The following is a 27,599-nucleotide window of genomic DNA, read 5'->3' on the forward strand; positions in this document are numbered from 1 at the left end:
CATAATCAGTCAAAACTACATGTTGCCCGATTTAAACCAAGATAAGCAGAAAAATATCAGCCAATAATTACTATCAACTGATATAAAGCAACACTCCTTATCAGCCGATATTGATTATTGGCCAATTTATATATTAATATGCACACGTGTATCAGCTAATAATCGACAGATAAAAGCAATAATCATAATCTGCCAACACATTTTTTTTTTACAAGATTTAATCTAAGATAAGCAAAAATAAACTTGCCAATAATCGGTATTAAGCAATAATCATTATCGGCCGATATAAATCTTGATATGTAGAAATATATTGCCAATAATCTGTATCAACTGATAAAACCAATAATCATAATCGGCCGATACTGATTGTTGCTCGATTTAAACAAAGATAAACACAAAAATACTGGCCAATAATCCGTATCAACCGATAAAAGCAACACTCTTTATCAGCCGATATTGATTATTGGCCAGTTTATATTTCTATATGCTCAAATTTATCAGCCAATAATATGTATTAACAGATAAAAGCAATAATCATAATCAGCTGATACAGTTTTTCGCAAAATTTAATCTTAGATTAGCAAAAACATAACACAATAATTGGCATCACGCAATAATTGTTATCGGCCGATATAAATCTTGATATTCACAAATATATTGGCCAATAATCTGTATAAACTGATAAACCATTATAGTCCAATTAGATTTAAGCCGATATATCGGTGCACCAGCTTCAAAAGCAGCATAATTCAGCTCCATACACCTTCAATGTCCAGGTATTTTTATTATAATGATTTAATTGGTGTGAAATGTGATCCAGAAATGCTCTACTTCCTGTCTGAGGATCATTTTCACAGGAAGAGTGTTGGCGTGTGTGTGTGTGTGTTTGACTTGAGCCGCTCTCCTGTTTAAATACCGTGTGCTGTGAACAGAGCCTGTGCATATTATTCGTGTCCTGTGCCTTTCCTCTGCAAATGTAACTTTTATGAGCTTGTCAGGCCTTGTTGCTGAAGCAGAGCAGAGCGTTTGATGTAGGAGAGAACAAAGTGAAGGTCTGGCTCAGATCTCAGCAAACACGCCGAGGCGCTTTATCGCAAACATCAGTGAGTAAAGCCGAGCTCCAGGTGTGTGTTTACTGAAGATGATGAAGAAACGCTTCCAGCTGGAGGACAACTAACCCAGCGCAAAACTGACTGAGAGTCATTATGGTGTAAGACCAGCATGTCTTGTAGTACAAGACTAGTGCAAGCTAATATAGCATACATAGAATATTATTTTAATTGATTTTATAAATAACTGTCCAGTTTCATTATTATTTTTTATCTGACTTTTCTTTTTTGTATACATTTTTTACTTTGTTTATTAAACTCACAAGTAAAATGATGACTTACTGACGTGATAATAACTGGCTGACTATTTATTAAGTATTTTAAATATAATGTTATTAATTAATTTCCTTTCGGTTTAGTCCCTATATTCATCAGGGGTCTCCACAGCGCAATGAATCGCTAACTTATCCACCATTTGATTTATACAGCGGATGACTTTCTAGCTGCAAGCCAGTACGGGGAAGCACACATACGCACTTATTCACACACATACACTACGGCCAATTTAGTTCATTTAGTCTACATGTAGCGCATGTGTTTGGACTGTGGGGGAAACCGGAGCACCCGGTGGAAACCCATGCTAACACAGGGAGAACATGCAAACGCCAAATGACCCAGTCGGGGCTCGAACCAGAGACCTGATTGCCGTGTTGCCCTATATTATATTATATTATATTATATTATATTATATTATATTATATTATATTATATTATATTATATTATATTATATTATATTATATTATATTATATTATATATTATATTATATTATATTGTATTATATTATATTATATTATATTATATTGTATTATATTATATTTTATTTTATTATATTATATTATATTATATTATATTTTATTATATTATATTACTTTTTAATTGACTATTTAGTACATTTTAAAATGTTATTGTTAAACGTAAAAATAATTTTTAGTTGAACAATATTTTTATTATTTGAGTTTAAACATTTAATTAACATTAAAAAATGGTTTTATGGTTTAAATAATTGGTAATAGTTTAAATAGTTAGTTTAAAAGTTTAAAATTAATTTAAAATTAATAGTTTAATGAAAAATATGTATATTTAAATATGTAGATATATTTCTATTTAAATTTTATTATTCAAGTGATAACGTTCCTTTTTTCGGAGGAGATTACCCAAAAATGTGAATGCTCTTTGAGTGACCAGAATATTACACTTTTATTTTGATTGCATAATTTATTCAATTTATTTGATTTACAATAATTAAAAAAAAGTTTATTAAACTGACAAGTAAAATGATGTGTTACTGTTATCATAATAACTATTGAACTATTTTAAGCATTTTAAATATTATATTATATTATATTATATTATATTATATTATATTATATTATATTGTATTGTATTATATTATATTATATTATATTATATTATATTATATTATATTATATTATATTATATTATATTGTATTATATTATATTATATTATATTATATTATATTGTATTATATTGTATTATATTATATTATATTACATTACATTTCATTATATTATATTATATTATATTACATTACATTATATTATATTACTTTTTAATTGACTATTTAGTACATTTTAAAATGTTATTGTTAAACGTAAAAATAATTTTTAGTTGAACAATATTTTTATTATTTGAGTTTAAACATTTAATTAACATTAAAAAATGGTTTCATGGTTTAAATAATTGGTAATAGTTTAAAGAGTTAGTTTAAAAGTTTAAAATTAATTTAAAATTAATAGTTTAATGAAAAATATGTATATTTAAATATGTAGATATATTTCTATTTAAATTTTATTATTCAAGTGATAACGTTCCTTTTTTCGGAGGAGATTGCCCAAAAATGTGAATGCTCTTTGAGTGACCAGAATATTACACTTTTATTTTGATTGCATAATTTATTCAATTTATTTGATTTACAATAATAAAAAAAAAGTTTATTAAACTGACAAGTAAAATGATGTGTTACTGTTATCATAATAACTATTGAACTATTTTAAGCATTTTAAATATTATATTATATTATATTATATTATATTATATTATATTATATTATATTATATTATATTATATTATATTATACTACTTTTTATTTGACTATTTAGTACATTTAAAAATCATACTGTTAAGTCTTATGTTTAGTTAATTTTATTATTTGATTTTGAAGCTTCATTTTAAACGTAAATTAAATAAATTTTTTATTTAAAAAATACATTTTAATTAATAGTTTAATAGCTTGCATACCCAATAATAGTTTAAATAGTTCGTTCGTCTAATAGTTTCAAAAATAAATTAATAGTTTAATTTAAAAAATACCTAAATTCCATTTTGATTAAATTATTAAGGTTATAACATTCTATTTTATTTTCACTTATTTGGAATGCATAATTGAATACATTATAAATTATAAATGTTTCATTTGATTTATACATTTTTGATTTCTTTGGATTTATTATTTTAGATTATTTAATTTAACTGTTTCAAACAACATTGTAGTTTTCAACAATGATTTTTAAAATTTTTTGAGTAATTTTGTTTTATTTGAACTGCATTTCAAAGCATTCATTAAATACTGTCTTAAAGTCTAATAAAAAAGGTATTATTAAGAAAAAATGGCTTATTAATAGGGCTAAACAATATATCATTTAAGCGCTGATATTTGCAATAGTCATATTGCAGGATTAGATTATTTATTAAAGGATAAAGATATCTTTAAATATTATTTTATAAGGCATTTTATACCATGATAAACTTGTTATTTTACTTTTGATTGTTCAATTTCGATATTTTCTAAATCCAAGTTTTAGGAACAATAGCAAATAACCTGACTTCTAGTTGATTATTTTATTATCAGAAGGGGCTTATATGAAAGGCAAAGGCCTCTAGATTACACTTAATTTACCTAACCAAAATATTATCATGCCTTGATTTTTAATGATTTCATTAAGATAGTAAGATCTGACTTTGCTTAGACAAAAGTCTTGTCACTTAACAGAAATAATGTCCAGTATAGAATATGAAGTCATGCTGCAGTTATTATTTGTTGTCTCTTACAACCGGGATCGACAACAAGACTTTAGTCAGGTAGTGTATATCACAGTAAAACAATAATCACAATGTAATTTTATTTTTATTTACAATTTTCTTCCAATATCGTGCAGCCCTAGTTATTAGGTATGAATTATTAAACCCATATCTTGTTTCTAGTCCTTCACAGCAGCTCTTATCCATACAGCAACACTTCATAACGACCGCATCAATCTTCAAAAAAGGATCAAATGCATCAGAAACGCAGAGAGATCCATTAGTGATATGAAATAGCATTTAACCGCAGATCACCTTGCAGTAAAGTGAAGCCTTCCTTCATTAAAGCAGCTCAAATTAACAGTCCTCCTGCTAAAAGCCCACCTGAGTGTGTGTTTAGAGCGATCGCTTCTCCAAACCCCTGTAATTATACAGGAGGGCCTTCGCCAGCTCACAAAACAACATCATAGTGCCAATGATTCTCGCTCACTGCCACATTTCTTCTCAAATGATTTTCTGGAGAGGACAGAACTCAGTGAGGCTTGCTGTGTGTTCGTGTGCGTGTGTGTGTGCTGGATTTGGTGGTTTACAAGCACAGCTTTTTCAGTATATAATACATTACACCAATTGAGAGCCCCTGTAAACCACCAAAACCAACATTTGTGTGTGTCTGTGTTTGTGGTTGTTTTTTGTGTGCATTTGATTTTTCTGATGCCTTTACTCTATGTGAGTGGGTGAGTGTGTGTGTAATTACAACATTTATCTCTGTGTCTGTGTGGTTTGTGCAGGTGTGTGTGGGTGTGTGCTACTGTGCATTTGTCTTTTTGTACATTTGTGTGAGCGCATGTTTGACATAATTTTGTGCTTAGAGTAATTTGTGTGTGTGTGTGTGTGTGTGTGTGTGTGTGTGTGTGTGTGTGTGTGTGTGTATGTGTGTTTGTTTTTGTGTGTGTGTGTATGCATTTGTGTGTATAATCACAGTTTATCTCTCACAGTGTTTGTGCATGGCTCTTTGTGTGCATTTGTATGTGTGTGTATGTGTATATTTGTATGTGTGTGTGTGTGTTTATGTTTGTGTGACCTAAATATGACTGTGTGTCTGTGTGTGTGTGTGTGTGTGTGTGTGTGTGTGTGTGTGTTTTTGTCTATGTGCATGTGTGCGTACTTGTATGTGTGAAAGTGTGTGTGTTTGTGCGTGAGTGTGTCTGTTTGTGTGCGAGTGCACGTTGGACATGCGTACAAACAGTAATTGTGTATGTGTGTATAATCACAGTGTATGCCTCACAGTGTTTGTGCATGGCTCTTTGTGCACATTTGTTAGTGTATGTGTATATTTGTCCATTTGTGTGTGTGTGTGTGTGTGTGTGTGTGTGTGTCTGTTTGTCTGTTTTTCTGTGTGTCTGTGTTTATGTTTATGAGTCCTAAACATGCGTGTGCTTGAGTGTATACATGCATCTAAATGGGAATGTATAAATATGACTGTGTGTGTGTGTCTATGTATGTGCGTGTGTGTCTATGTTTGTATACAAGTGTGTATATCTTTGTGTATATCTGTCTATGCATGTGTTTGTACTTGTATGTGTAAGTGCTTCTGTATGTGTCTGAATATGTGTGTGTGTGTCTGAATATGTGTGTGTGTGTGTGTGTGTGTGTGTGTGTGTGTGTGTGTGTGTGTGTGTGTGTGTGTGTGTGTGTGTGTGTGTGTGTGTGTGTGTGTGTGTGTGTGAGAGATTGTGGGTGCACTTGGGTGTGTGTGAGCGCATGTTTGACATGCGAACAAAGAGTAATTGTGTATGTGTCTTTGTTTTGTGTGTTTATGTGTGTGTGCGCGCTTTTGTGTCTGTGTGTATAATCAGTGTTTGTTCATGGCTCTTTGTGTGCATTTGTATGTGTGTGTGTGTGTGCGCGCATATCTTTGTCCATTTGTATGTGTGTGTGTGTGTGTGTGTGTGTGTGTGTTTATGTTTGTGTGACTTAAATATGTATGTGTTTCTGTTTACACATGCATCTAAATGGGAATGTATAAATATGAATGTGTGTGTGTCTGTGTATGTGCATGTCTGTGTGTGTCTGTGTATGTGCATGTCTGTGTGTATCTATGCTTGTATGCAAGTGTGTATGTCTTTGTGTGTATTTTCTCTATGCATGTGTGTGTACTTTTATGTGTGAGAGTGCATCTGTGTGTGCTTGTTATAGAGCGAGTGTGTGTGAATATGTGCGTGCTTGTATATGTGTTTGTGTGAGTGTATGCTTGTGTGTAGCAGGACAGATGGTCTGTGATCTGTCTTGGCTCTCTCTATCAGACACACACACACACACACACACACACACACACACACACACATGGACAGGTGGACACTCATCTCTCTTCTTCTTCTCCTCTTCTGTTTCTCCCTCAGGAACTCCAAAAAGGAGCTGAATGACATACGGTTTGAGTTCACTCCAGGTCAAGGTCAGTGCTCCTCATCAGCATCAGTCGCAGTGTGTGTTTCTTCACTTCCTCCAGGGAACGTCTCGCTCGCGGCAAAACATTACAGCGATGTGATTTCAGACACAAGATTGACACAATTTCTTTTCCACTTTCCTGCAGACACTTTAATGGTTTTTAGCCCTGATACTATACAATGAGGAATGGAGGAGCAACATTCAGGGCCCTATCCTTCACGCGCAATAAGGCGCAAGACGCATTTGGAGCGATTTGTTGTTATTTTCAGACCAGCGCAACTCTAAATTTCATGTTTGCTGCTACATTATTTAAATAGTAAATCTATTTGCACCACTTTTTGGACTTATGGGTGTGCCGGTCTAGAACGGAGGTGTGTTAAGGCGCATTGTTGGCACGTTACTATTTTGAGGAACTGAAATAGACTGCACCATTGACCAACTAAATCCTGGTCTAAAGTCCAGCACAGAGCGCGTTAGTTGTGTGCCTATGCAGGTCCAAACGCTTGCACGTTGCTTAATACACACAGGATGTACAGCAATACACAAATATATTTACATGTGAAAACAATTAAATGATTAAAATGATACAAAAATTATTTTCTATAATCTTGTTTATTATTTGCATATTTTTATTTGTTTTAATAAAAACAATGTGCCATGGCGCGACGCAACTGACTCTTAAGCACGTTGCACACCAGAAGCGCCGCTCGGCGCCGCGACACGGCGCGCACATGACATATTAAAGTATCGCACACCAGACGCGCATGATATTTAACATGAAACTAATCAGATGGCGCTCTGTGGCGCGGCTGAAAGATGAACTGCGTCCTGAGTCGTGGGCGGGCGCCGGCCACAGCCACCGACTTGCGGCGCCGGTGTGTGTATCCTGATAGAAACCTATGTTTAGAATTCTAAAATGCATGGCGCTGCGCGGCGCCGAGCGGCGCTTCTGGTGTACGACCTGCTTTAAAGGGCCATGACACCCCCCACTTTCGGTTAAAGTCTTGTTGGGATAAATTGCAGATCGTCTGTGTGTTTCCTCAGTAAGCTGGAGCTCCAGGAAGGCAACAACAACTGAGAGATGTGAATCCAACAGTTTATTGCTCTCTTCTAAAGAAGTCTGGGGTATTCCCAGCTTTTATACATCATACTCAGGGTTATATGGGCTATGAATACGTGCAAATATTCAGCTCAGTTAGGCAGAACAATTTTATCCAGTGCTCAAGAATGTCAAGGCGCAACGTCAAGGCGCCTAGTACAGGGACAACTTACAATAAGATAAGACACAGTTACAAAACAGAATATTTGAAGAGTGAGTACATGGATATTTCTTTCAAGTCTACTTCAGAATTTTTTCAAAAGATGCATGATTAATGGGCGTGGAGCTCCGCGAGCATAGGGTAGGAGTGGGCGTGGCCAGCAGGGCAGAAGGGGAGCAAACAACTGTTGTTGACAGTTAGCTCACAAAATGAGACACAAACCGTTAGGAAACGCAATAGTTTATAGTTCACAAAGTTAAAATGCAAAGAAATAAACAGTAATTTAATGCCCTGCTTCATTTGTTGTTCGTAATTTCAAATACACATAACCACAATTTATATCATTATAAAGATTAGTGTTCATGTAAACACTATAAATGAGGATTCTCCCTCGATCCCCGGGTCTAAATTATAGATCCAAATGCAGACTCAGTGCAGCAGGTCTCCTGACCTGCCTATTTTAACCATTAGCCCTGCTGGTAATATAGAGGATTTAGGCAAACACAGCAGCACGGTGATGTGTCTGATTGTGAACGAACTTCTGATAAAAGACAACGTCCACCATTCTTCAATTCTCGTACTGCTCTCCCGACAAAAATGCATGCAGTACACACACAGTTTTGCTGGATGATCGGCCCTGACAAGATCACAGGGAAAAAACATGCAATAAACCCCGTGGAATCATGGAAACAAACACATACGAGCCTTCATGAACGGCTACTGCGTGCCATGGGTCCGTGTCTCACAGCTTGCTTGAAACTGGCAGGTCTGCCTTCGGAATGCACGTGCTCTCATGAATAATTAAGCAGCCGGCTCCTCTCATAGGATAAGAAAACTCAGATATGAATAATAATGAGAAACCGACGCGTCATCATTGCACTTGCAGTTCTGCGCTACGTAGCCGATTTTGATTCCGCCCCAAAAATCTTTTTAAACCCGGAAGCTGAAATTAGCTGACAAAAGCTCAAAATTATCCAGTTTTCCCCACAATTAAAGCTAACAGGTGCTAACATTGTCTTAACTGTTGCTCAACACACACACACATCTGTTAATATAAAAAAAAAAGTTCTCCAGGGTGTCCTGAACCTTTAAAGGGAATGAGAGATGAGAGTCTAATTGGTTTAATTCCAGTTATACTCAAAACACACCCATAACTCAGTAAGAGAATAAAGTGGATTTATACACACTAATGCGCACACAACTAACGCTCTGCGCTGGACTATAGACCTTCTTTGTTCTGATCCATTGAACAGTCTATTATAGTTCCTCAAAATAGCAAAGTGCCAGTATTGCACCTCAACGCCTCCTTTTTTAGACCAGAATGCCTATGGGCACACATATGAGTGCAAATGCATTTGCTATTTAAACAGCATGGTGCAAAACGCCTAAACGACTCTTGCGCCGAGCTGAAACTAGCAAACAAACAACTATTGCGCCGTGCCTTGCGCCGCATTGCGACGGGTGTATAATAGGGCCCTTAATGCTTTTGTGTCATGAGCTTTAGACTTTGTTGCTAGACCATTTAAAATTTATAATTTCTGGCCTGTCAGATGGAATATTATTATAATTAATATATATTATATTAATTAATATAATATGTATTAATATATATTATAATATTGCAAATTTGAGAGTCCCTGTCACTTTACTGGGGCATTAGAATCCACACAGACTGCAGGTTGAGCGCCCTCTGCTGGCCTTACTAGTAACACTTCTGGCAGCATCCTATATGATGTACTGAACTGATGATGTGCAGCCCTGCTTAGCCTTAGTGGGCGACCATGTGAGAGTATATAAAATAAAAACTACTAAATTTGTCTATAATCCCTAATAATAACTGCTGTACAGCAGTCCCACAACATTCTGTCAGTCGATGACTCTGGAACACCCTGTCAGAAAAGTCTAGTGGCTGAGAATGGGCTTTTTACAGTGTCTGCTATAATGTTAATGTTGTTTTTGGTGTGTTTACATAGATGAATTAGGCCATGGTGTAAATGCACAGTACAGTTATAAGTTTACTGCCATATTATATCGTTATGTTAACATGAAATATGCCTTCAGTGATTTCCTGGAGATAAATACCAAAAAAGAACACAACAACTGGAATAACTACAGCAGTCGCTATCATCTGATCTCTTATTTGAAGCAAGAGTTCAAAATGACATAAAGTATGATGAGTGCAGGGGTTGTAGTGCTGTCCCATTTCTTAGAAAGCCCTTCTCCTTCATTGAATTGGGATTGATATTGTTTAAAATGCTGACTCATGGTCGCGCGAAAATATCCTCAAATTGTTTCTTTTTAAAAAGATTGCACATACAATTAATGTCACATGGTTATCTAATTTTTTATCTATATTTTTACTTATACGGTTGTTTGTCACATGCACTCAAATATTTCCCAAATGATGTTTAACAGAGCAAGGCATTTTTGTTTTATTTCAGCTAGAATGAAAACAGCTTTTAATTTTTTAAAACCCCATTTTATGGTCAATATTATTAGCCCCTTTAATATTATTATTTTTCAATTGTCAAGAACAAAACATCATTATACAATGACTTTTTAATTACCCTAACTTGCCAAATTAACCTAGTTAAGACTTTAAATGTCACTTTAAGCTGAATACTAGTATCTCTGAGTAAAATTTGAGTAAAATAGTCTGTTCTGTCATCATGGCAAAGATAAAGGAAATCAGTTATTAGAAATGAGTTATTAAAACTATTTTGTTTAGAATCGTGTTAAAAATCTTCTTTCTGTTGAACAGAAAATGGGGAAAAAATAAACAGGGGGCTAATAATTGTGACTTCAACTGTGTATATATACATATATATATATATATATATATATATATATATATATATATATATATATATATATATATATATATATATATATATATTTAAATGGCCCTTAACATGAACAATCAGTGAACAATGGTTTTCTTATTAGCAAATCTTAGCAATCACAGGGCTCAGCAGTAGATCTGACTTTTCAAGCGCGTCTGATGTTTGTTTGTAGATGTTTGTGTGTGTGGGTTTTTCAGAATATGTTTTTAACTTTGTTCTCTGGCTGTGAGATCATGCTGTGTTTGTGTGTTTGTGTGTGTGTGTCTGTGTGTGTGTCAACAGACACTGCTGATGGAGTTTCTCAGGAGCTCTTCTCTGCTGGTCTGGTCAATGGTCATGATGTTGTAGTGGGTAAGTTTTACTCTTTAAATAATACATTCATATTTACATTATTTCCCAGAAAACAAGCTACACCTGACCGTAGGTCACACAGGGTCAGAGCTGCATTGCTGTGAGAAAAAAAATAAAAAATAAAATATATATATATATATATATATATACACACACACACACACACACACACACACACACACACACACACACACACACACACACACACAACCACACACAAATTGTGTTGGTGTCAAAGGTGCATTGGTACATACAGTTGAATTCCGAATTATTAGCCCCCTGTATATTTTCTTCCTCAATGTCTGTTTAACGTGAAGAAGATTTTAAACACATTTATAAACATAATTGTTTGCTCGGAAGACAATTGGGGGGAAAATAGCAAATAATATTGACCTTAAAAAAACAGAAAAATGTCTTGCATGGGAAATATTTAAAAAAAGAAAAAGAAATACATGGGAATAACTTTGACTTTAACTGTATATAATATCTTTTTTATTAAGTTTGAATAAGTAAAACTTTGATATTCATTCCATGATATACACAGGCTACTAAAAGTTCATATTAAAGGTGCAGGATAGTTTGATACCCAGTAGTTGAACTAGGTATTGCACACCTGGTTTAAAACACACGCAAGAGCAGGTTGCCAGATTGACGACACTAGCAGGAGCGAACCTGACTATCGAGCCTAAACACTGATTAGAGTCGTGATATAAAAAAGAAGGGTTAATCAGGGGTCGCCACAGTGGGATGAACCGCCAACTAGGCATGGGCCGGTATAAGATTCTGACAGTAAGATAACCTTGGATAAAAATATCACGGTTTCACGATATTGTGATTACTGCTCTAAAAAATAATATTTACATTTTTTTGGATAAAAAACAAAACCTTTGTTCCCCTTTGAAAGCAATATTTTTTATTTCTTCAAAGATTTATAACATGAACAGTAAACATCTCAGGTTAAATAATAAAAATAATAATTAAATAACGATAATTAAATAAAGATTAAATTACTTTTGCTGTTTTCATTTATTTGAAGAACACAGATTTCTTTACAATTTTAAATGGCATCTTTGGATATTTTTTTTCTACAGGATATACTGTTGTCCAAAAAAACAAAAAAACAAAAAATATAAATAAAAAAATCTTACACATACCTTAGAAAAATTTACCGGTTTTACATTTACATTTACATTTAGTCATTTAGCAGACGCTTTTATCCAAAGCGACTTACTTTTACTTACCGCGGTAAACCTTGAAAACGGTTATCGTCCCATACCTACCGATAACTATTTCAGCACGTGTTTTTAGCATATGTGATCCTTTCTAGCTGCAAACCATTACTGGAAAACACCCATACACTCTTAATTCACACTCATACACTACAGGCAATTTAGTTTATTCATCTCACCTATAGTGCATGTGTTGGGACTGTGGGGGAAACCAGAGCACCCAGAGGAAACCCACGCCAACAAAGGGAGAACATGCAAACACCACATAGAAATGCCAACTGTCCTAGCCGGGACTCGAACCAGCAAACTTCTTGCTGTGAGGCGACAGTGCCAAGCACTGAGCCACCGTGCCACCTGCAACATTAGTTATTTAAACACCTTAGTCTCTAAATCCTACATCTGTTTGTATGCGTTTAGCAGGCAGTTTTATTTCAAGCCTCTTAAATTGACATTTGATCAATTCATTTGTTCCATGCAAATCAAACCCACGACCTTGCTGCTTATATTAAACATCCAAATCTTTTTAGCTAGTTCAGTATTTTTATTCTTTAAAACAATTCATCATGTTTGCATTTTATATTAACTTCAATGCTTTATGAATATATGAATCATTACTATTATCATTACTACATTTATGCATTTGGCAGACAGTTTTATCCAAAGTGACTGTGAGGATTTAAATATTTAACCATTTTCAGTCCTTACTGTACATACTACATTTTTATTTTTTTTACATTGCATTTAAGGTTGACCTCTGATTTTTTTAGAGCTTTGCTTTAATTTTTTAGGTACAAGATGCTTTAAATTATTCAAGTATTTCCATTTATGCATTTGGCAAACATTGGTTATATGAAGCAACTTTAATTCTACATTTATGCATTTGGCAGTCATTTTCATCCAAAGGCAATTGGGCTTAATTTTATAAAACCCTCTTAAGAGTACTTCCTAAAATCAATGTATTGACAGTTGATTATCATATGTTGTTTCTTATCCAATGAGTTTGCATTAAGTCATCTTTTTAATTCAGCACACGTGCAACACATGAGTTACTTTTATCAGATAAATACGCTGCTATATTCTTACTTATTTACAGTTTTTGTCTTATTTATAGTCCAAATATCGAACAATTCCTTAATCAAGAAGCATTTTCTAGACAATAAGAACATATTGTTTCATCTTCTGAAATAATAAATCAAATCTAAGAGGGTTTCTTCGTTATAAAAGCTTAATAATCTGGCACAGGGGTAAGTAAAATAATCTTGGTTTGAGATCATATTATTTTACTTACCCCATTGGCAGATTATTTTGCTTCAGAGATGAAACAAGACCAAAAATATACACTACTTGACAAAAGTCTTGTCATTATTCTCAGTTAAGAGCAACAAATAATAACTTGACTTCTAGTTGATCATTGGGAAAAGTGGCAGAAGGTAGATTTCTCTGATGAATCATCTGTTATCCTTTCAGCAGTGAAATTTAAACCACACTGAATTAAACTAAACTGAACTTCAACTCTGAAATCTGGAACATTCTAGAACTATGTTAAGCTGCACAAATACTGCAGAAGATCTATTGGAACCTACATGAACCCAAGACAGACCCAAATGATTTCTCAAGGAAATCAGTCATGTTTGGTGAAGGAAAAATCATGGTTTGGGGTTACATTCAGTATGAGGGCGTGTGAGAGATCTGCAGAATGGATGGCAACATCAACAGCATGAGGTATCAAGACATTTGTGCTGCCCATTACATTACAAACCACAGGAGAAGGTGAAATCTACAGCAGGATAGCGCTCCTCATGCTTCAGCCTCCACATCAAAGTTCCTGAAAGCAAAGAAGGGCAAGGTGGTCAAGGTCAGGATTGGCCAACCCAGTCACCAGAGATGAACATTATTGAGCATCTCTGGGGTAAGATGGAGGAGGCATTGAAGATGAATCCAAAGGATCATGATGAACTCTGGGAGTCCTGCAAGAATGCTTTCTTTGCCATTCCAGATGACTTTATTACTAAGTAATTTGAGCAAAGTCAGACCTTACTGTCCTAATTAAAGAATTAAAAATCAAGACATGTTCATATTTTATTTTAGTAAAATAAGCGTAATCTTGAAGCCTTTGCCTCTCCTATAAGCCACTTCTGATACCAAATGATTAACTAGAAGACAAGTTATTATCTGTTGTTCCTAAAACTTGGATAGGATACAAGACTTTTGTTAGATGGTGTATTTTTTGTTGTTGTTTTGCAGTGTAATGCATTTATATATATATATATATATATATATATATATATATATATATATATATATATATATATATATATATATATATATATATATATATATATATTCGAGTGAGAGAGTGAGAGAGTGTATGGGTGTTTCCAAGTACTGGGTTGTGGTCGTAATAGTTGATGGTTCATTCTGCTTTGGGTATCCTGAAAAATAAGGAAACAAAAATTATGTTCCAGAATCAACATAGATGTAAATGCAGGATCACATCATACTTGACAAAATCACTCCCACCGCAATGAGTCATAATTTCAATTTAGTAAATGACAATCTTTAGTTAGTAAGTCATAATTTAAACCTTTTAAATCATAGTTATGATTAAGGGTTGTCATAATTTAGATTTTTAGACTTGCTTTTTTGTCTTTCTTTATATATAGCGGAAATGTGCTTTCATAATAATCCTCTGGTTATCCGGTGAATTATTAACATCCCTCATTTGAATATTTAAATAACCTCTGAGCAGCTCAAGATGTTTCTGCTCTTTAAATGGATCAGAAAGCGGTCTGATCTGCGAGGAGAAAATTGCCAAAGGAAACAATCTCAGGGGTCATTAGTCCACTAAACATGCAGAGCAGGATGCTTCGATATAAGTGTAAAAAGAAGAAGAAGAAGATCTGTCCATGCATCAGTAATGATTTCACTAATGCATATACTTCAAATCCACACTTACGCAGAGTTTGGCTCGCGGCCCTCAGAGTAATTTAGGTTGGAAAGAGCAGCTTCGAGCCAAATCCAGGAGCGTGATGAACATGGAGAGCTGGTTTGTTTTACTCCAGTGCACAGTGCTAATGTCACGTTCTTCTTCTACATGTGTTTCAGTGGCTGCTAACCTTCAGAAGATTGTAGAAGACCCAGTTACCTACAAAGTGTTGACCTTTAAGCTGGTGAGTTTATTCAGATGCTGAGTGTCATTGAGAGGTTTTTGAAGGGTCACGAAACACCAAAACACACTTTTTTTGAGCTGTTGACAGTCATGTATTTGCCCGACACTGCTAAAATACTATTAGGACACATATATTACACAAAAAAAGTGAATATTGGTTCTTTTTGCTTTATTTCGAGCAAATTCGTTCTTCCGGTTTGAGACTAATTTTTGAAGCTGCGTCACGCCGATTAGGTACTTGCGTGTATTCCTGCGTGTAGACTGGATGTCTGTACCTTGGAGTACTTTGTGATGTCTCTGTGTGTGCTGCATTTATTCATGAGGAAGACTTGGTTTAAACCAATCAGTGCCTTCTATTGTGCATGCATGCAACTTGATTAATATGCATGATAGCTTCGAAGACTGTTTTTACCTGTACAGTGTTCAGACGGCAGAGAGACGCCACATTGTGTTGACAAAACAACTGGGAGAAGAAAATTTGTTTGGAGATATGAGTCGTCAGTGTTGTTTTTATTATTTGCTGCAAGGAAGGTTTTAGTTTTCATTTTCCCGCTATGAGAGGGCAGCTGGACTCTTGTGTGGATTGCAGTGGACGCGACGCTCGACAAAAATACGTGTCTGAGGAACATTTTTTACCCGAGAGCTTTTCTCATCTGGAAATGGTGAAATCTGAATTTGCTGCTCGTCTCCTTTTAAAAAAAGACGCAGTTCTCGTTGGTGTTGATAGTCCTATCTCTACAGATTTGGTAAGTAAGCGATCAGTGTCTTTGTTTGTTTATTCAGAGGCAAAGTTAGTTTGTATCATCAGCAGTACTCTTTCAGTGTTTAAGTGTTTGACCTTAGTCAAATGATTTCTAAGTTACCAAAATTTACAGTACGTTAATATAACTACAATATTATGGACTGAAAGATCCACTGTAAATGCTGCTCTTCGAGTGTAAACATGTAAACACCGCAATCAAAACTATTACCGCCATATAGGACTTTCGCCGCATTTTTTGACTGGAATAACACATGCAGCTTTCTGACGCTACGTTATCTACCGAGTGCCCTTAAGTTAAAAAGACATGTGGAGTGTTTTTTTTCTCTCATTTGTCATGCGGTATCAAACATTGCATTAAAAATACACGCTTAAAGCAGTTCCTCGAATCAAATATCTTGTCATGAGGGGCATAAATTAAATTCCTGAATGAAAGAGCCAAACTGCAGTTAAAGTCCACCATTTAATAATTTGTCAAATAATTTGATTACTGATGTCCATGTAAACACAGTCACTGTCTTTCTGGCCTATGTCTGTGTGTTGTTTTGCCTCTGTGAAAATCAGTGCGTGATTTTTCACTCCTATTTTTATGCCGATTTTTATGCACCTTTTCTCTTTCCCTCCTCCGACACTCCCCCCTAAACAGAGCTGGACACACCCACCTTTAGAGGTGTGAACCTATATTGGTCTCACGGTTTGGTTCGGTTACGATTATCATGCCATCGATTCGGTTCAATTCGATATCTCGGTGCATCACGGTGCATTGACGATGCTTTCCATATACAGTGTTATATTTTACGGGGGAGGCTATAACATGCTGTCTGTATAAACACACAAACACACAGCACCACACTGTCTCTCATTCAAACACATTCACAAACATTGACAGCATCAAACAAACACACACACACACACACACACACACACACACACACACACTTAAGCCCTTGCAACAGGGAGAGCTCGCGCTGAGCGGAGCAGAAAAACGAAAAAAAAGAAAAAAATAAGCACTTTTCCGACGGTCCCTTACTGAGAGCTACTCTCACCGCGAGCTCTGCCGGCTAAAGTAAACGCAGACTGCGAGGGCTTAAACGGAGCAGTGGTCGTAATGTCGAGCGAAAAAAAAAGAAAGACAGCAGTGAAACATAACCAGCTTTGTCTTTTTGTAGGAAACACACTTTAGATCTTTTTAGGGTAAGAGGTTTTTGAGTTATTGCCGTCTGTAACTGAATGTGTGTCAGGAGTATCGAAAACAAAACCAACTGAAGCGCGCTTATTTCTGGCGCCCCACTGGATATACAGCACCCTTAGCATTTGCCTATGGTGCCTATGCCACAGGCCGGCCCTGAGTTGGCTGAGTGTTGTAAATACCGGCGCTCACCTCCCTTGCGACAGAGAGCATAGGAGATAAATGACGTCAGTACATAATAACCGGTTATGATTATTACTGAATCGATACCGAATTGTCTGCGTCTGCATCGCGGTGCACAGAAGAAACAATTAATTTTGACATCCCTACCCCCCTTCCTGACTTTTACCAAACTAGAGGTGTGAAAACACCCTGCTGAAGCAGGAAATATTGTGTACTGAAGACGATAGTGAAATGTAAACTTGTAAATGTAAAATGTAAACATATCTGTAAATTAGCTGTTTTCTGTATTTTGTGGTTCATGTTTTTATTTTTCCACTTTTATTTCTGCTTTTGAATTGCATAATGGGACCTTAATATTTCTTACAACAAACTTTTAACCTTGAAATGCTAAAAAAGAGATTTTTATTTAACACTTTTAATAGTTTAAAATAACATATTATCTGGGTTGGTGTTGTGTAATATGCTTCAAAAGCCTTGTTATAAACTGCCTTGTAATAAACATGTTTATTCAGCAATAATACTCCAGTACCGATAGCAGAACCGTTAACACCAGAGTACAGAGTTTTGGTACCCATCCCTAATTATAAGTAGACTGTTAGGTTGGGGTCAGTGTAAGTTGACATGTACTTGCAAAGTTAAAAAAATTTGCATAATACGCGGTTATTACAGGTAATCCATAATAGACACAGTGAAGAAAACTCGCACCTCAGGCACGCTCGTGTCTGGAACCACAAGTATCACTGTAACAGCCGAGAGGAGAGGAAAAGTTACCTCACAAACAGTCCAATGGGTCAAATGTCTAAAGTGTGTGCGAGAGAGAGAGGCAGGTATGCATTTTTATAGCATTTCTCCCTCGTAGTGAAATAGCGGCTCGTGTGCCGTGCCTTCTTCCGTGTCAACGAAAGACTTTCCAGCAAACTCACAAGCAATTGAATTGTGCATAATTATCTACCTTTAAAGTAGTCGGAGTGTTTCATTTACTTGCCCTTGCCTCCTTTGTCATAGTATACTACTGCGACATGGCACATAGGAGATAAATGACGTCAGTACATAATAACCGGTTATGATATATTATTGAACCGATCTGATATCGATATCTGCATTGCGGTGCACCGAAGAAACAATTAATTTGGACACCCCTTATATATATATATATATATATATATATTATATATATATATATATATATATATATATATATATATATATATATATATATATATATATTAGGGGTGTCACAATTTAGATTTTTAATCGAAATTGATCGAAATTTATGCTCAACTTCGATTATCGAATCAAAAAATAGAATCGTCGATGCTGCCACGCCCCCATGTCACGTTAGCTTGGCTTTCCAAGCGGGAAAAAAACAGGCTTGTTGAAGTGCTTATTAAAAAGCAGACGCAGGAGACCCGTCGACAGAGCTTAAATCCTCTCCTCTTTCAATGAAGTCGCCGGTGTGGAAGTATTTTGGATTTCCAGTTAGTTATGTTGACAACGTTTGTGTTGTCGACAAAAAAACACAGTTTGCAAGCTCTGCTATGTACGTATTACGGTTGGGATGATAGACGATGGGCGCATCGCGATCCTCCGCCCCGCACCAGTTGCAAATCAGCTCGCGAAAAATACACACTCAGGCCCTGTTTACACTAATATTTCTTTGTTTTTAAATGGCATTTTAGAACGACAACGATCCACATCCACACTGGCGTGTAGCATTTCTGAGCAGCCCTCCTTCCTCACTACAGCTGAAAACGCACATCACGTGACCACACACACTCATTCACACACAGACACAGACGCACACACATTTCATGCGCTCGAGACAGTGGGTCAAGGCAGTCAGCGGGTCAGTAGACTGCTTCCATCTTTTACTTTCACACAAGTACTTAGTCATTTCAGATACTGTTGGCTGGTTCCTGTTGGTTGTGCACCTTTTTTACCGACGCCATTATAACGACACAGATCACTGCCTATTCACGAGTCCCGCAAAAAAAAGTGATCGACAGGTTGTAATTATGTGTGTAACTTACCCTTATTCATTTACTGTATGATTTGTTTATGGGTAAAACAAAGACCATGCAAGTCAGGTAGTTTAAACGGTAGGCTACTAATAATTAATTCGTTATTAATTAATTAATTATTCATAATCGAAAATCGATTCGAATCGTGACTTTAGAATCGAAAATGTAATCGAATCGAGGATTTGGAGGATTGTGACACCCTTAATATATATATATATATATATATATATATATATATATATATATATATATATATATATATATATATATATTTATATATATATATATATATATATATATATATATATATATATATATATATATATATATATATATATATATAATTATTCATTATTATTATTTTTTTCTTTTTTATACAAACTTTAAAAAAATCCTAAATATGACCAAGTATAAATATACATTTGACTCATTTTGCTAGCAGTTGCTTTTTGTATGTTCAGTCATTCACTATTGAAAGAAATCTGAGAATATCCTAGACTTTCTGAGAAAACACACAGCAGCTTGTTTTAGCTGTTTATTATAAATTTATTGTGTATTTAAATATGCAGCATGTGTTTCCCTCAGGTCCCACACAACCATCCATTTATTATGTGCCGAAATCATGTCTTTGACAACGTAATGAATTTTCATTACACAATTCCTTATTGATTACTCTGAACACACAACAAATCTGAGAAAATATTAGCAGAGTGTTTAATGATGCCTTCTAATGCGGTAAAAAAAGAGGAGATTCTGGCAGAAACATGAAATGCTGAATTAAAATGTCAACAAGCGTTGGCATTAAATGCATACAGATGAATACAAGAAAGAATCCTGCAGGAGTATCTGCTCATATTTCAGAGACAGATCGAGCTGATAGACGCCGATTCAATACTCTTTTAAGTGGATCCTCTTATGTTGGATTGAGACGGTGCCATTTTACGGTGATTTCATGACTTCTCTGCTGAGATCCAATCTGAACGTGCGTATTTCATGTAGTCTTAGCTCCTCCATGTTGGTATTAAACTTATAGTTCATCCTAAGAGAGAAATTCTGTCAATATTTACTGGCCTTTATGTCAGTGCAGTCCCACATGTCTCTATCATTATTTTTTTTGCACATAAAAACAATCAAAAATCACTATTGGCACTTGTTTAAAGTACTTATTTAAAATGAGTTAAAACAACACAAACAAGTTTTTGGGGACAACTCAATTGTTTTATGTTGAATCTACTTAAATTTGTAAAAAGGATTAAGTTAACTGAATGAATTTGTGTTGAGGCAACTTTTAGGAATTCAGTGGAACCCAGCATTTTTTAAAGTGAAGGAATGTATTGTACAGACAAAATTCCGATTGAAATGTAAGGGTGGTGATAAAAATCTTCATTTCATTCCAATCTTCGTCCCTTTATTAATCTGGGGTCGCCACAGCGGAATGAACCGCCAACTTATCCAGCACATGTTTTACGCAGCGGATGCCCTTCTAGTTGCAACCCATCCCTGGGAAACATCCATACACACTCATTCACTCGGGACAATTTAGCCTACCCAATTCACCTGTACCGCATGTTTTGGACTATTGGGGAAACCGGAGCACCCGGAGGAAACCCACGCGAACTCAGGGGGAACATGCAAACTCCACACAGAAATGCCAACTGACCAAGCAGAGGCTCGAACCAGCGACCTTCTTGCATTGAGGCGACAGTACTCTACAAAATACTGCGCCAATTCGTCACCGGTGATAGAAATATGTATAATCAAATTTTAAAGAAAAGTTAATAACAAATACAAATAATAGTATAATGTTTCATAAATGTTTAAAATAAACTGAAACGAATAATTAAATCATCTATCCATCCACCTACCCATCCATCCATCCTTCCATCCATCCTTCCATCCATCTATCTATCCATCCATCCATCTATATATTGTTCTATCTACAGTATGTCTAGCTAGCCATCAACCATACATTCATCCATCATTCTATGCATTGTTCTATCTATTGTTCTATCTACAGTATCTATCCATCTATCCATTCTTCCCTCATCAATCAATCAATCAATCTATCTATCTATCTATCTATCTATCTATCTATCTATCTATCTATCTATCTATCTATCTATCTATCTATCTATCTATCTATCTATCTATCTATCTATCATCTATCTGTCTGTCTGTCTGTCTAAAAATTGGAAATTAGATGATAATACATTTTACAAATTATATACTATTATAATACTATAATATTATTATAAACATAAATATTATAAGGTCATTTTAAACCAAATGTACTCCTTAAAACTAATGCATATTATTGCATTTCTATATCATACACTTCATAATGTTCAAATAAAATTAAAATGATTACTTATATAAGCATACAAATTAAAATATTAGCAAGCTGTTGACTACTTGTAATTTTAAAATTTTAAACCATACTTGCATTTTTTCCCCAGCCTAATCTCTTTGGAAATCTGTGCCTACATTTTTGCAAAACATAAAATTGGTTGCTCCGGGTACCTTTCGTTGCACGTTTCAGATGAAAAATCCATTAGCAGGCCCTGTCTACATTTTCACAAATCAGAAATGCGTTACTTAGGCTATGTTTTGTTGTAGGTTTCAAATTTTGAATATATCCTGGAGAAGGCACGGCTTGTCGTACAAATCACCTGACCAATAAAGCACTGATGTAAAGGCAACCCAATAGTGTTTTCAAAAGCAAACAAAACCGAGAAGCACACTGCGACCACATAGATTAACTTTTATGTTACATTGATGTTATCACTTTTGTAGAAGGTAGCTTTACCAGACCTCACAACACGTATAAGGTGAGCTACTGAGCAAACTGACCACACCAGAAAAGTCAATTTGGAGATAGATGAGTGTGGCAAACATATTCAATTACAAATTATAGACAAAGTTAAATTGTTTTAATAATAATAATAATAATAATACTTTTTATTTTTAGGCGCCTTTCAAAGCACTCAAGGACACCTTACAGCAGATTAAAAGTACATCATAAAATACAAGCAGTAAAAATGACAATCAGCATAAAATTAAACCAGCAAATCATTAAAAGCTATCCTAAACAAAAACGTCTTTATCTAAGATTTAAAATTGGAAATAGAGTCCATCTGGCGAATGTGCAAAGGCAGGGAATTTCATTACTTTGGTGCTGTACAACTAAAAGCCCTGCCTCCAAATGACTTCATCTTAAAGTGTGGGACAGATAACAGTTCAGCAGAAGATGATCTCAGTGAGCGTGAAGGAGTGTACAATTGAAGAAGATCAGAAAGATAGTTAGGGGCCAGGTTATGAAGAGCTTTGTATGTTAAGAGGATGATTTTGTATTGTATACGATAATGAACAGGAAGCCAGTGCAGGTGAAAGAGAATTGGAGTTATGTGATCAGAAGTACGCGAGCAGGTACCTATCCTAGCCGCTGAATTCTGAATCAACTGTAGTCTATGAAGTTGCTTATCAGGAATACCAGAGAGAAGCGAGTTACTGTGCTATTGTGCTATTTATTTAGTGTTGTCCATGTATTTACAGTGAGCCTGTGTTATTTTTGCTTTACAGTATTTATTATAAAGCCATGCTCCTGGACAGACTTTAGTTTTCCCCTCTAAAGCTTTGAATTTGAACTGAATGCTCCTGCAAACCAGATTCTTTAGTGAGCTGATTATGTCTAGAAATAAAGCCTCATGTACAGAAAGAGCCTGACGGTGAGTAAATAATGTCCGGTTGTTTGTGGTCCTGAGAGGAGTGTTTAAGAGCAGCTCCCAGTGGACGGCGGTGTGTGTTTGTGTAATCCTGCTGTAGATGAATCTGCTGTAAACAACATCTGCGCTCCAGCAGGAGACTCTACAGCATCTGTCTGCTCTGACCATTCACTTCACCCGCTGACCTGCTGAAAAACTCCCACAATGCATCTCCTCAGAAAATCGCATTAGTTTTGTTGCTTAAAAGAACACTCTTTTTGTTTAGTTTTTAGAAATAAGCTATTTTTAAAGCTTCACTAAAGTTAAACAGTTCAGTTTTTTTTTTTTTTTTTTTTATCTTTTTAAGCTAATCCCTGTGCCTGGTGTGAGCACTTTTAGCATAGCTTAGCATAGATCATTGAATCAGATTGGACCATTAGCATCAAAAATGTAGAGGATGCCCTCTTGTGCATGTGTCGCCTGAAACGTGCAACCAAACGTTCCCGGAGCAATGTATTCTCGCCTCACAGCAAGAAAGTCACTGGTTCGAGCCCCAGCTAGGTCAGTTGGCATTTCTGTGTGAAGTTTGCATGTTCTCCCCGTGTTGGTGTGGGTTTCCTCCGGGTGCTTCCCCCACAGTCTACACACATGTGCAATTGGTGAACTGGATTAACTAAATTGGCCATAGTAAATGTGATGGGTGTTTCCCAGTACTGGCTGAATGGGCATCTGCTGCGTAAAACATATGCTGGAATAGTTGGCAGTTCATTCCGCTGTCGGGACCCTGACAAATAAAGGACTAAGCCGAATGAAATAATTGTAAATAGTCCAGTTTATCTTTACATTTAACTTAAAAACAAAACAAAACAAATGTATAATATATATATATATATATATATATATATATATATATATATATATATATATATATATATATATATATATATATTCTTATTATTATTCATAACGTATTAGGATATGTTTAGTAATGATTGGTAATGTAAACTTTTATATTTTAAATATAATATAATATAATACAATACAATACAGTACAACACAACTCAATAATTTTTTAAGTTGCTTTAGGTTATTTTTATGCATTCGTCTTGTGCTAGCCTTTTAATATGCACTCATTAACTGGCAGTCTTAACTTATATTTAGGTCATCTGTATTTTCCACACATCACTTTTAATTTATTACCATCTACAGCCAGTGTCTCAGGTTGTTGTGTGTGTATGTGTTTAGTCTTCCTCTCTGAGTAATTCATAAAGCTTCACCCAAGAGAAATGTGAGTTTTGTCAGTGCAGAGTTTTGTGATCAAACCCTCCTACAGTCAGAGTCACTCTTATTCTGCAGGAGCGGAAACTCAGGTTGTATTTCACTACAGTGGGTTTCAATCCTGTGAGATTGTGTATCTAATCAAGAGTGCTTCTGAGTGTGTTGGGTTGTTTGTATGACTTTGAGTGTGTTATACATGTAAATAAAGAAAGAAAAATTAAGTAGGTCAGATTTTATTATTTCATTAAGCATATATAAGCATCTATCTATCCATCCATCCATCCATCCATCCATCCATCCATCCATCCATCCATCCATCCATCCATCCTTTTATCCACCCTTCGATCCATTATTCCATCCAATAATCCATCCATCCATCCATCCTTCCATCCATCCATCCATCCATCCATCCATCCATCCATCCATCCATCCATCCATCCATCCATCCATCCATCCATCCATCCATCCATCCATCCATCTATCTATCTATCTATCTATCTATCTATCTATCTATCTATCCATCCATCCATCCATCCATCCATCCATCATTTTATCCACCCTTCGATCCATTATTCCATCCAATAATCCATCCATGCATCCATCCATCCATCCATCCATCCATCACTTTGTCCATCCATCTATTTCCCATCCATATTTTTTTCAGTTTGTCCATCCATCCATCCATCCATCCATCCATCCATCCATCCATCCATCTATCCATCCATCCATCCATCCATCCATTTCCCTGTTTGCCTATCCTCCTATCTATTCATCCATCCATTTCCCCATCCATCCCACCGTCCATCCGTCTGTTCTTCCATCTGTCCATCCTTCCAACCGTTCATCTAACTGTCAATCTGACTATCCATCCATTCATCTACAGTATGTACCTGTCTTTGTATCTGCCAGTTGTTCTATCCATCCATTCGTCCGTCTGTGTTTGTCTGTCTTTACACACACACACACACACACACACACACACATACATATTTTAAGTTATATATAATAATAAGTTGTTTATTTTTTTGACTAAAGGTAATATTATTGTCAGTGGTAATCCACAATACACTGAGCAAATCTTTACACACTGAATCCTGAACATTCCTCTACATTACAGTTTTAGTAATCAGACAACTGTGATTTGTTTGGTCGGCGTTAACATGCTCACTGTCTCTCTCTCTCTGTGTGTGTGTGTTTGTGTCTGCAGGCATCAGGCTGTGACAGTACAGAAATCCCAGATGAGGTCAAGCTGATTGGTTTCGCACAGTTGAGCGTCACCTGATAGCATCTCATTAACAGCAGAGGGAGAGACTGAGAGGATGACAACATCCAAAACCTGCTGCTGCTGCTGCACACACACACACACACTCCTGCTCACACAGCGCTTTCAGTCGCCTCGCCCCACACACACACAAGCTCTCAACCAGTGCAACAGTGTGTTCCGGAAGGAAAAACTCGTTCATTTGCTCCATAGGGAAGGAAAACCTTTACACAGGGCATACTGTGAGCTGCGAGCTTGCTAATCAATGGATGGCAAATAGTCAAAATTGCATTGTTGAGGAAAAAGAATTAACATGTAAGTAGATCAGATTTTATTATTTCGCTCAGTAATAAGCACTCCTTTTATGATGAAGTTAAGAGAGCACTTAAAATCTGTACATTTTTCTGGTTTTATTTGCTATGTGTGTTTGAGTAAAACATTAATATGTTTTATTCTGTAAAGGTTTGATTTAAAAATATAGAAAAGCTGTCATAAAATGTGTCCGATTAACATTAGCTATATAGGTTGCACGGTGGCACAGTGGGTAGCAAGTTCGCCTTACAGCAAAAAGGTCGCTGGTTCGAGCCTCAGCTGGGTCAGTTGGCATTCCTGTGTGGAGTTTGCATGTACTTCCCGTGTTCGTGTGGGTTTCCTGCGGGTGCTCCGGTTTCCTAAGTCCAAATACATGTGGTACAGGTGAATTGGGTAAGCTAAATTGTCCGTAGTGTATGAGTGTGTATGGATGTTTCCCAGTGATGGGTTGCTGCTGGAAGGGCATCCGCCGTGTAAAACATATGCTGGATAAGTTGGCGGTTTATTCGGCTGTGGCGACCCCTAATTAACAAAGGCACTAAGCTGAAAAGAAAATGAATGGATGACCATTAGCTATGTTTTCATCCACCTATATTTATGTGAGATGCAAAAAAGATGCACATAAACTGCGATGGAAACACCTTTACCAAACAAATTCCACTATGCGCATTAAAAAAAGTCATGTGATTTTGTTATAGAGATCATGTGATGATCTTTGTAAATGTGTGTGAATAGACAAACCAGCAGGCTGAGCACATTGCGTGTCGGCATTTGTCTCCTGAGGCACGAGTAATTTATTAAATAAGGAAAAGATTGACGCAGCTTTCTCTACCGCAGCAAACTTTGTTTTTACTGTTGATATTTGGCGCCAGTTTATCAGGAAATGATGATTTTGTTCTCTTTGACTCGTTGGATGGAAACGATGCTTTATTTGCACGTCTTTTATGCGATAATCCAGTTCTGCGCATAAAGTTAATTTGTATTCTTGGATGGGAACACTGTAGCTACTTTCTTTACTCGTACTAAAGTATAAAATATTTATATGCTGTATATATTGTTTTAATTCTGAAGTTAAAATATTTGTATTGTGCCTATAAACACATCTTTTTTGCATATTTTATTTATTAAAAGAAAATGAAACTTCTGTAAACGGCAGCATTTTTCTTTTTAATTAAGAAAAACAATGCTGTATGATATCAGTAGTTTGCAGAACAAAACAAATGTTTTACTCAAACACACATCTGTAAAGGTTTAAAGGTCTGAAAACATTTTCTAAAACAAATATATAATTAACACATATAACCCTAACCCTAAATATACAGTTGAAGTCAGAATTATTAGCTTTCCTGTATATTTTTCCTTAATTTCTTTTTAATTTTTAAACACATTTCTAAACATAATAGTCTTAATAACCAATTTCTAATAACTGATTTATTTTATTTTTGCC

At 35.5% G+C, this 27,599-nt stretch overlaps 1 protein-coding gene across 1 annotated transcript in view; it reads left to right on the forward strand.

The window, feature by feature from the left end:
* stk39 (serine threonine kinase 39) overlaps positions 1-27,593 on the forward strand; it is a 129,478-nt gene extending 101,885 nt beyond the window's left edge. Inside the window, exons 15-18 of the mRNA XM_002667521.8 lie at positions 6,551-6,603; positions 10,981-11,049; positions 15,384-15,448; positions 25,787-27,593. Coding sequence (XP_002667567.7) covers positions 6,551-6,603; positions 10,981-11,049; positions 15,384-15,448; positions 25,787-25,861 — 262 coding nt within the window. The 3' untranslated portion in view covers positions 25,862-27,593. The remainder of the gene's footprint in view (positions 1-6,550; positions 6,604-10,980; positions 11,050-15,383; positions 15,449-25,786) is intronic.
* Positions 27,594-27,599: the final 6 nt, after the last annotated feature.

This window comes from Danio rerio, chromosome 9 (genome assembly GCF_049306965.1).
Source record: "Danio rerio strain Tuebingen ecotype United States chromosome 9, GRCz12tu, whole genome shotgun sequence".
NCBI lineage: Eukaryota > Metazoa > Chordata > Actinopteri > Cypriniformes > Danionidae > Danio > Danio rerio.